The sequence below is a fragment of the Glossina fuscipes genome, unplaced genomic scaffold (genome assembly GCF_014805625.2).
Source record: "Glossina fuscipes isolate IAEA_lab_2018 unplaced genomic scaffold, Yale_Gfus_2 112, whole genome shotgun sequence".
Lineage (NCBI taxonomy): Eukaryota > Metazoa > Arthropoda > Insecta > Diptera > Glossinidae > Glossina > Glossina fuscipes.
Genome location: NW_023998455.1, coordinates 2469254 through 2481132, shown reverse-complemented (window position 1 = coordinate 2481132; position 11879 = coordinate 2469254). Strand labels below are relative to the sequence as shown.

The following is an 11879-nucleotide window of genomic DNA, read 5'->3' as shown; positions in this document are numbered from 1 at the left end:
TGTTCTTGTTTGATTACAATTGCGACTCTGAATTTGGAAGCATCGGAAAGTAATAAAAGAGCGAGTGCGAATTTGTTCGTTTGATTACAATTGCGACTCTAAATTTGGAAGCATCGGAGAGTAATAAAATGCGCAAAAAAGTACTTTGGATTCCCATATGAAAGCAAAGAACCAGTGTTGTCCAGAACATCGTGCAGACGGTGTAATATAACTTTCCAGAACATTTGTTGCGCTGCCTCCTCAGACTTTTCTAAGGAATTATTTTCTATACATTCTACAGCTGTTTCTCCTTTCAGATTATGTTCTATCTAAGCGGGGCTTAGAAAGGCCTCGACACAAACCAGTAAACGAGAAAATGGTCCACACCCATTTTCTACTTCGGTATTGTTACTTTTAATTAAACAGTTAGAGGCCATTTGTTTGAGCTCTTTTAGCAAAATCAAAATCGAAAAATTATTTATTTAACTTTTATCTTAACTGTTAACTAAGGTAAGAGCATACAAATATTATATAGTATAAAAAGCCTTAAAATACTAAGTTAGACATCACGTATGAGGAAGAAACAATTTTCAATTAACAATAATAACAAATTTTTAATTTTTTATTTAACGAACGAACACTAGGAAGGAGAGCTTTTTTAACATGAAAACTTTTTTTACTTATTCACTACATGAATCATATTCACTGTCACAACGTCGTTGACTACTACGTCTCTGGCAGCTAAAGTGATTTCTATGATTTAAGGCCACTGGATTTAAAGGACTATTGTTATTGTTGTTATTATTTAAATTATTACAATTGATGTTCACTAAATCGTTATTAGTGCTGTTTGAGTTTACAGTTAGATTTCTAGACCGTTGTTGAGTAATTAAACACCATAAACGTACTTCAACGCCCAGCCTAAAGGAGAAGAAATAAGAATCTTTTCATTAATAAAGCCAACATAACAAGTTCGAATACGAAAATTCTTAGCGAAAATTTGGAAAATCTCAAAATCAAAATATTTCAAGATACATGATCGCTTGATATCAAAGATTATGTCTGATATTTGCCAATTTCAACGTGCCCTTGAAAACCCTTGATTTCACAGATATTAGCAATGATTAGCTGCCCTTGCGGAAATCGCGATCTTTCGTTAATTAGTTTTGACTCATACTACTACTTACAGCATTTTCTACATACACACGCGTTTACGATGCGTTTCCATCCAAAAAATATAGAATTTCGCTAAGAATATAATTCGATTGGATCGAAACTAACCTCAATTCCAAACGCATTAAATCTAATTTTTCCATATTGTAGATGAAATCGTCGTAAGAGAAGCCTTCATTCAGTATAATACTCTTAGATATCTCATCAATATCATGTTGCGTTAGCCACTCTTCAAGTTGTTCATCCACTTCTTCTAAACCATTGCAATTGCTTAACGATCTCGATCGCCTTTCCATTTTCAACTTATAAAGACGATTTGATTTTTTATTTTTTATTGCTCTAAATTTAATGCGTTTCGTGCGCTTGCGACATACATAAAAGTCTGTCAATTCTCTGTTGATATTTTGCAAAGTTTTTAGGCTTTGCTTTTGATGTTCCAAATGTTGATGATGAAATTTCCGATTCGATTCGCGTATATCCTTCAAGAGTTTTACGCATTCGGTGGCATTAAAGCTGGAATTGCTATCTTCATCATTAGTCGCAGCACTAGTGCTAGCACTTTGACCGCCGCCAATAATCGCACCACTACCGCCCGCAACACCACCGCTTTCCCCGTAAACGCCAACCTTCTCTTGACTGTCCGTAGAGGTTTGTTGTTGATTGTGCACACTTTCATCGTCTATCAGCGAGGCATCTTTGCCCAATAAATTTGCTCCCAATTCTGGCGATAAAATCATTACGCACGCTTGTACCGCCTGCTTAACCAAATTATCTAAAGCAAACATCCAATGAGGTTTAATTGAATGCATTCTTAATACCGATATAACGGCATCTTGAAATGAATATAAAGCCAAATGTAAATGATCCAATGCAGCTGCATCGTAATTCAATTGTTCCTTTAAACTATTAATGCATGCCTCCAAGTGCTTTTCCTTTTCATTCATTATATATTCACGTATACCATGCAAAAGTTTTTGTAAATCAGTTTTAGTTATCGCTACGATATTATTATGCTCGTTTTGCAATTTCTCCAACCAAATTTCACAAATTTTACATTCATCTGTGGTTAGAACTTTCGACAGCGTAGTGCGACGCTGAGATTCCTTTTTCAAGTGGTAAAAATCATTGGTTTCACTTGTTTCGGAACTTGCACTAGTCCGCAGCGATGGGGTAGAAACTTCAATTTCGGGCGAAAGTAAAGTACCTGATGAGTTCCGTCGTTCCATATTGAATGACTGATGACTGGGTAGATTTTCAATATCCACTGATGTCGAATGTGGTCCTCTGCAAAATAAACGAAATCAATATTAAAAAAGTAATCACTTCACTTGGAAACGTTAAAGATCCTTATGCATTTCAACGTAAGCCTAACTTACAATCACTATTCGATTTATTATTTATATTTTGCTGTAAAACTCTTGGCTGAATTAATAAAATTTGACTTACTCGATTTCGGGTGTGGTCGGTGTATTATTGCTACGGGATTTAGTTACTAAGCGATCAGCTGGCACTGAAATACTGCGACCAAAATCCGAACTAGTCGGCGGTCCAAGTCTTAGCTTACGATGTTTGCTGAAAAGATGCAAACACTTTTCTAATTTCTCTCATTCAGGCGTAATGCTTATCTTTTATGAAACTTACTCAGATAGAAATGGATCTTCTAACAGCTGAGCAGCTGTGGGTCTCTCCGATTCTTCGATTGTGAAACAACGTAGAATGAAATTTTTCGCTGCAGATGATAATTCATCCGGTATAGTTGGATGTGTTTTATAATATCCTACTTTAAACATAGCCGCTTGAGCTGAACCCAATTCGACAAATGGTCTTTTACCGGTAGCCATTTCAACATTGGTGCAACCAAAAGACCAAATATCAGCAGCCGGACCGTAACCACGAAAACCAAGATCAATCACTTCAGGAGCCATATACTGTAACGTGCCGGTAAATGTGGAAACCATAGGATTAATTCCAGCTAAACGTTTCGATGTACCGAAATCAGATATTTTCACTACGCCGCTGTAAGTGTTAACCAAAACGTTATCACCCTTAATATCGCGATGAACTATTTTTTGTTCGTGCAGGTACTTAAGACCTTCTAAAATTTGTTTAGAATAAAAAGCTATGGTCGATTCATTGTCCTTAAGAGGACCCCATTTCTTTTCGAGCAGATCGGATAAGGAACCACCGGGTACTTGCTCCATGAAAATTTTGAAAAAGCCATCTTCTGAGAGCGAGCCGAGATACTAAAATGAAAACTTCTTTACCAATAACAGAGAGTGTATTAACAAACTCCTAAAACTTACCCTTACAATGTTACGATGCCGTAGCTGTGAGTGCAATTTGATTTCTTCATGTAAAGGTTGAACATCTTGCGAATTCTTTTCGGGAACTTCTTTTATAGCTATTCGCACCTGAGTCTGTTTATCCCGAGCAGCATAAACTGTTCCGTACGTGCCCTTACCCAATACAATCTGCCGATTTTGATCATCGTAATCATATTCATACTAAAAACATACATATATATGTACATAAAAAAAAATTTCATAATAACAATAAAATGAAGATTTTCTTAAATTACCTCAATCTGTGGCAGTTCTTCTTCGCTTAGATTAACGAACACCTCCTGGTCGGCAGCCATTTCCAATATCAATTCATAGAAACGCTGACGACATTCCGTCGAAGGGAAGTAAATTTGAAAATCATCTGAATTATGATGAACATAAAGATAGGCGCAACGATCATCCCGTTTATATAGGCTTACAGATTTGATCTGCGAGGCAGTGAAAACAAAATCATGAACTTTTTTGCATTCGTGTTTCGAATGAGCTAAACATATATTAACAATTTGTATGGACTTCTCTTCGGCATCCATATTAATATTAACATAACTAGGCATATAGATTTTTTGCGGTTCCAAAATCTTTACGAGAAACGAGATTCAAAGAACAAAAAAAAAAAAAAAAAATTTTTACATTTTATCTGTTAAAGCGGCTGCCTTAATACGACTTACCAATATTGGAAAGCGTATACTACTGATTTTACTACTATCGGTGGCATCCAGAAAGAAATCCATCCAAAATTGAAATATTTGCTCTTCTATGGTGGGTTGATGATCATCGGCCTTCTTACGGAACCGATGAATCAGACTTATATTACCTATAGTCGATTTCAGATACCAATTGGGTGGCTTCAATTTAAACATGCATTCGGCGGCTTTAATCGCTTTAGCGTAATCTTCGGCGAGTACAGATATTTCAAAGAATGTTGCCACATCCCAATATTCCGTTAAAGATGACAAACTACCCTTTTTCCCTATTAGGTTATTCAAAGTCATGCCGATATGTTGCAATTCCTCGGTGTTCGCAAACTCTTTACCATCGATCACCAGCAACGTGGCTAAATTAATACCCGCATATTCATTGGGTTGCACTTCAAAGCTCTGGCGATACCATTTTATAGCGTTTTTCAAACTATTCATATCGGTATAATCCGATTCAACGAATATGTCTTTATATATGCGACCGCAAAGACATAACATATCAGGAAAATGATTTTCTTTGCGTTCCAAAGCTTTAAGCGAGGATTCCAATGCTCTCTCACGATCACCTTTACGATTGCGACGATTCAAAGCGAACGCGTACAAAAAACTCATATTCCCCGTTTCCACATATTTACGCGTATTCGGTATATTCTTTAGATCATTAACTAAACAAACCATGCTGTCATAGTCCTGGACATCGCGTAATGAATACATAAAACTGTGCACAACTTCGCCCGATAAAACGTGACCATCATCTAAACGTTTACGCATTTCATGTAAAATGTTTTGTAACTTCTTCGTATTGGTCGCATAAGTTTCACGGGCTTGCCTTAAATCGGTTAAGAATTTCTCGCGCATATGAGCTCTAAAGAATACAATTCGTTTAATATGAAAGAAGAAGAAAATCTGTTCAAATTTATATACATACTTGGATTGAATTTCCACATCTTGTAGTAAGCGTTTTAAGCGGGTCTGCAGCGTAGGTATCTTTGTATCGGCTGGTAATTCTTTATTGAAATTAGTCAGATTACAAACACTATACTCCGTATTGTATTTATACGAAAGAAACGTGTAATTTGGAAAAGAAAGCTGAAAAGAAATGAAATCTTAAGTAAAAGTTCAATGGACTTTGTTAGAAGTGTCTTACTTATAATGGCCATCTTAGAAGCTATTAACAAATAAAATAACTTTTACGCTTTTAATTCGCCGTAAGACGTGATGTTTATATTTAACTTTCGATTCAATGTTTCTTATAGGCGATAAGTTAATTTTTCGCGCCTATCCTCACATTGAAGTTCTTGTACATGTACTCTTTACCTTATTTCCACCATGTATGGTGTGTATATGATAGAATGCGAGTTCTTCGCCTTTCCAATCGATACCAATCGATTCAAAAGCGCTTTTTGATTCGATTTAAGATTGTCTGTCCGTCTGTCCATCTGATGTGTTTTCAGGTGTGTGGAAGTACAAATTACTTCGGTTCGATCCGGTTCGTTAAAAGTGATTGTAGTTAGTACCCTACTGCGACTTCGCCATGTGAAAGTGATGTTGTTAAGGTTTACGCAAGTGTGTAAACGATGACGCTAAAGCGTACACAACATAATCCCTTATAGTGTAGTTTTGTGCTAGTAAAATGAAATTTGCTCTCTGGTTAATTCAAAGGACAGCGCCACTAAACCCTTAAGACGGATGAACAATCCATTCGCTACAGTATCCAAAAATGAAATAATCATGATAAAGAGGAAGAAGCAGATCAAGTAGGCTAACCTATAACATCACTGATGAATTTGAATATCTTTGATGAGGGGCGTGGTTGATGCAATTGATATTAAAAGTCAAGATATCGTGAGTTCTTAATAAGAAGGAGTTCGTCCCTACTGAGCAAAATTTGCTTAGGAAATGTTTGCAATTCTAACGTGAATTGTCTTAACCTTCACGCTGTTATCAGTAGATATTACTTCCATCGCTTAACACACCCCTTCTATAGATGACCTATAGTTTTTCCGAATTTTCAAAGCGTTAAACCGTTAAAGACGGGCTTCTTTTGAAGATGGAATTCGAAAACTGCCTGAAAAATGGGAAAAAACCACCAGCTACCGATGGACAATGCTTTGAATAAAACAGATTTTATCAATTTCTTTGCAAAGGCCTGAAGGTTACAAAAAAAAAATCCTCAAAATTTATTTGTGTACATGCTTCCCCTTCCGTCTATATGTCTTATTTTTTTTATGTTCGACCTACAGGTTGCAATTTTGAAGATATTTCGATGACATTTGGTGTCCCGATGTGTTTCGACCCAAGGAGGAATACTATTGAAAGTGCTTGGAATCGAACCGCTTTTTCGACGCCTTTCAATACAATACCTTAATTGAAAAAGGCGTTATATGAATAACTGTAGGGTGATGTAAGATGTTTAATGGTGGATCGTGGCCTACATCAGGGCAGATCATCCCTGTTTTCAAAATTTTTCAATATTTACTATCCTAAATGCTTCAATACTTAACGAATGGACGGACAAAGAGACATCATATATACAAAGATTCTTACAATGATTTGTACCCGTAGAACTTACAACTTTCTGTCAAGAGAGAAATAAATTTTATTTTGATTTAGTGAGTGGCATCGTATTCGCTGCTTGCTATAAAAACTTCAAAACTGCGCTGAACACATTAGTCTAAAAACTTGTATAATTGCGGTGAAAACAGAAAATGTAAACAAAACTAAAAATAACGAGCAAAACAAAATATTTATGAAAGACAAAAACAAACAAAAGCAAAAAACATAAAAAACCAAAAAAAACACGCAACAATATAATACAAACAACAGAGAGAAGACACTCGAGAAGGCGCACACGTTAGCTAACCGTATAAAACCAGTTTAATTAGGCTCGCAAAAGTTTAAGAGGAGGGCGGGGGCTCTTGCACGGAAAGAGAAAATAAACAATAAAACCCACACATAGCAATTTACCTATGTGTGTGGGCGAATAGCGTTTTTAAACGAATATAACGAAGTTTTGATACCGTTTAATTGCAAACCAATTATTAACTTGAAATATTCAGATGAAAACGCAATCATGGCAATCAGAACTCACAATAAAGTCACTGGGATGGTATAAAAAATCAAAGTAAATTTCATTTTTGCTAACGCTGCAGATATACCCTACGCTATGGGTGCTGCATATGATAAGACAGACCGACAAATCAAATTTAAAAATTTCGATATCAACCAATCATTGACATCGTTATTTTCCCCATAAAGTCCCGGCAAATATCTGAAACAAATTTCAATTCGATTCTATTACTGAGAAAATTTCAAATTATTTGCAGGCTTTGCTTTAATTCCTACTTATCTTGAGTATTGTTTATTAAAAGTGTGTTAACAAATATTTTATGGGATGTCTGATGGGTACTATTGACGTTTAAGTTTGCAATAATTGAACATATACAAATAATTTAATATTTTTTCTTAGGAAAACAGCTGATTATGGTATTGCGCAACCAAATAGTTGTGTTTATAAATTGAAAATAAATCGAGACGCAACCAAATGGTTGTTTATAAATTCAAAATAAACCGAGATGCAACCAAATAGTTGTTTATAAATTAAAACTTGTTCGTCTCTTGCTATGTTGTGGAATCTGGGCGGCGAACTTGGGGAATTTATGGGAACTGGGCGGTCAACTTGTGGAATAAAAATATATTAAGGTGTCTCCTATTTGTTATTTTATTGTTTTTATATTTCTTTGATAATTATTTTAAATTATTGGGCGACTTTTTTCTTTATTTAACATAAACAATTTTTATATCATTAGTTTCTTTTCTTAGTTATAAGGAGTGCTTCCGATCACTTTTGATAGTGATTTTCAAAATAAGAATTTGGGTTAATTTTTCGATTTTCACGCACGATATTAAGAAGACCGTAAAAGACTTTGTAAAGTTTTTTGGTGTAAATTTTTTTGGTGCAAGTTTTAAAGAGGCAAGTGCTAGGTTGCGGCCACCACCTTCTTATCGCTCGCTTCACGTCAATAGGGACATCCCTTGAGTGGAGATGCGAGGATTCGAAAATCAAGATACAAAAACCAAACTTACGTTTAGCATCTTCCTTGAGATCTTCACAGAAAGAGAATGGACTGCAAAAGCAATCATAAGATGATAAATCAAACAGCGAATCGAGTAATGCTTTACAAACGAAATGACAAGATCAATATACTTCATTGCTAAGACAATTGATATGGGAAGGGAACGACAGGAAAGATGAATATGTTGAAATCCTGTTTGTGAGATTACTGATGTCTCTCGGCTTTTGTTAGTTATAGCTAACGTTAGCTTTACGTTTGTCTTAAGTCTTATCAGGCAAAGGTTCGAGAAAAGGCCAATCTTTGTTCAAAATGACAAAAATCCAATCTCTGCTAAAACTGACAAAAATCGAATCTCTGTTACAAACGACAAAACTCTAATCTCTGCTAGCAATTACAAAAATCGAATCTCTGTTAAGCTCTGTATGCCTATATTAATACAATTCTCAAACTCTCAACTCTGTTGTCTATATTTTAGCAAAAAAAGCAACATTAAAAATACATATTAAAATTGATAAACAACAAAGTGATTGTCTAATCAGCCGAAAAGCTAAAGAACACACATAAATTGTGCGTATGTAGATTTGTGCTTATAATAAAATGCATTTAATGTAAATTTTAGAGCAAAAGAAAAGCGGAAATCGTAACAACAAAACAAAATCTACAGCAGCATCAACCTACAGCCACACTTTGAATAAATATAGACATATGGAAACATGCACACACACACACACGCGCGCACGCATTTGCAACCATTAAAAGATGAATGAAGTAAGCTAACTTTACACTCTTATCAATTAATTAATTCATGTCAATCTACGATGCCGTTCACTTACCTTTAAACTTAACGTTTGTTTTGAATGAACATCGTTGTAGATTAAGATATTTTCTTTCATATTAAATGATTCTCTAACGCCTAAATGATACGATAACGAACGTTGTTGCGTTTGGATGCTTAAATCAATAATGGCGACATCGGCATTATAAAACGTTTCCAATTTTTTCGTTTCGCCAAAATCCAACTTGTCGAACTAAAAAAAGTAAAAAAATTTCCTTTATTTTTCTCATCTTTTCATTTTATCCTCCTCAACAACAGTTTAAGCATAATTCCGAGTTACGCGTTCTACTGCGTATACGCGATAATATCTTCCGAATTGCTTTAATACTTTAATCAACCCAACAAGAGGACTGGTCTCACTTTGGACTAATTGATTATATATCGCGCTTTTGATGTGGGAGTTTGGAATACGAAAAAAATTTAAAATAAAATAAAGAAAAGTATCACATACTTGCACACGTTGAAAATTTGCTCCAACTGATTGTACGGCTTGTTGTATTTCTTCTAAAGCATTTTCACGATCTTGCAAATGCTCACCTATCTTTATAGATAAAGAAAATCGTATTTTTATTTATTTATATCCATTATTATTAGTTTCTAGGCCTGTGTGTTTTGTTGTCGCACTTTTGGCATAATCACGGCAATGAAACTTTACCTGGGTATCTATTACGCCTACCACTGTTAATGTTAATTGTTGAGCATTCCATTGATGTAGTTGTTGTTGTTGTTGCTGCTGCTGTTGTGATTTGGCGACCGCAGTATTATTTGCCATAATTGTTGCTGTTCTTCTTTAATGAGACGTATGTATGCGCAAATATTCACGGTAAGAATCTTTTCTTCCACTTCTTCCTCCAGCATCACAATTACCACTTTTACTAGCCCGTAAAAATATATAATATGTAATTTGGATAATTTTTAGTTGATTTAAGCAAGAAAAAATTTTCTAAAAGTTTAACGAGAATTTTCTAAAATTTTTATAAAAACACATTATCACTTTTATTTAGCACTAAGTTGTTAATTAATTTGTGCGTTAAAAAATAGTAATTAACATAATTCCTTTTAAAATTTTCTGTTTTAGAAAATTTCTTTTTGCAAGAAAACTGAAAACTATGTAAATCTTGCTCTCTTTCTCTAAGCACCTGTAAAATGTCAATTTTTCACAAACAGTTGTAAGATCTGTCTGTTAAGAAAATAACAAATGGCTTCACAGAAAGCGAATGCGATGAAAATGAAACAATTTGAAAGTAATGCGTTTGAAAATATTCATATTTTTATATATCGGAAAAAATTGAACGGTAAAATATAATTGTATTATTGTTATTATTATCAAAACGAAGCATAACTTCTAGCAACTGAAACCATCGACAAAAAATCATGTAATGTTATAAAAACTATTTATATATATATTGGATATATATTTTCTAAATAAATTTGCAAAGTATTGATTTAAAGGCTGTCAGATAACTTAGATCGTATAGTCACCTGCGTTGAAGACTCTACTGCACTTGAGAATTCAATCCGCGATGATTGAGTTGTTATATGATATACGATATATTACACCAATTACATCATAGAGAAATACAAGAAATTTTGAACTTTTGCGATATCAATACCGGTCACTCAAGCGAATAATTTTTAAAATATATGAGAAAAATTGTGGGAAAAATCGTAGTATGCGCACCTATTTGAGAGGAGCAATAAATCATATTTATCTACCAACTTTAAATTTTTTTTTCATTCCGGCGCAGTTGAGAATTTTTTCGTAAGATTCGTCTATTTAAATTCTATTACTTCATGGGGCGTCTGATTTGTCGACAAGTACACAAGAAAAAGGGACTTCATAGCTTTACGTGACCCCGCAAATGTTCTCGAGGTATAGGGAAAATATCCTGGTACTTGCGAACGATTGATGATTGATGGGTCTTGACGTTGTGCTTGGGAACCCAACAACCGTCTACATATGCATAGGAAACGTTAATCAATATCAATATTATACCATATTTGTGAAAAATAAATTCGAGTTGGAATGCTCTTGGAATTATAGAAATTTCTGAATTGTCTACAAAAAAAATCTCAGCAATTCGTGGCCACCTCTGATACTATTGGCAATAATAGCACATGCATGGCTGTTTAAGAATGTTTAATAAGATTTTAAATGGCAAATGCAAGCAAGAATGAGAACAACAGAATACACACAATTCTACTTTTACAGCAACAAGATATACGCGGTATTACTTTTACAGCAACATATTTGAGTATCGTCTTACTTTTGAAATTTTCCCACGGTCATATTATCAACAGTCTGGCAGCGTTAAGTTCGCTTGTTGTATTAAAGTAAACAACATACACTTTGAGTAAAAAAACATCTTTCTGTATTGTAAAATCTTAAAAATTGCTCTGAGAGAAGGTTTCTTGTCATTGTAAAATTTGTCTAAAAAGCCGTAAGAGAGAGAGAGAGAGGGGGAGCAATGGAGAGAGAATTACCGCCTTTTAACAGTTGTTTATAATATGAAGCATTTTCTAGATGTATTTAATTGCTTCTTCTCTTCAAAATTTTTCTGATAGTAACATTTACTTTCTGATACATTTCTTGTGAATGCCTCTTTTGACTTTCCTGAGAGTAAAATTCTATTTTCTGAGAGTAAGATTTACTTTCTTGTGCATATCGGCTTTACTGAGAGTAGAATTTTGTTTTCTTCATATTTTTGTATTACTTTTTTTTAGTGTAAGCAAATTATTATTTTTTAATAATTTCGCGCATTAAATTAATAAGAGG

At 34.3% G+C, this 11879-nt stretch overlaps 1 protein-coding gene across 2 annotated transcripts; it reads right to left on the bottom strand.

Moving 5' to 3' along the window:
* Window positions 1–494: 494 nt before the first annotated feature.
* On the bottom strand, window positions 495–10337 carry LOC119639363 (mitogen-activated protein kinase kinase kinase 15). 2 transcript variants are annotated; one of them, XM_038036683.1, is made up of 11 exons: window positions 9759–10337; window positions 9555–9644; window positions 9102–9296; window positions 5121–5281; window positions 4163–5057; window positions 3731–4072; window positions 3456–3656; window positions 2794–3395; window positions 2599–2724; window positions 1261–2436; window positions 495–900 (listed from the first exon to the last, which is right to left on the bottom strand). In XM_038036683.1, the coding sequence occupies exons 1-11, from the start codon at window positions 9873–9875 to the stop codon at window positions 660–662; spliced, it is 4146 nt and encodes a 1381-aa protein (XP_037892611.1). In that variant the 5' UTR covers window positions 9876–10337; the 3' UTR covers window positions 495–659. The 2 variants fall into 2 exon arrangements, with proteins under 2 accessions (XP_037892611.1, XP_037892613.1); XM_038036685.1 differs by having other exon boundaries at window positions 9555–9640.
* Window positions 10338–11879: the final 1542 nt, after the last annotated feature.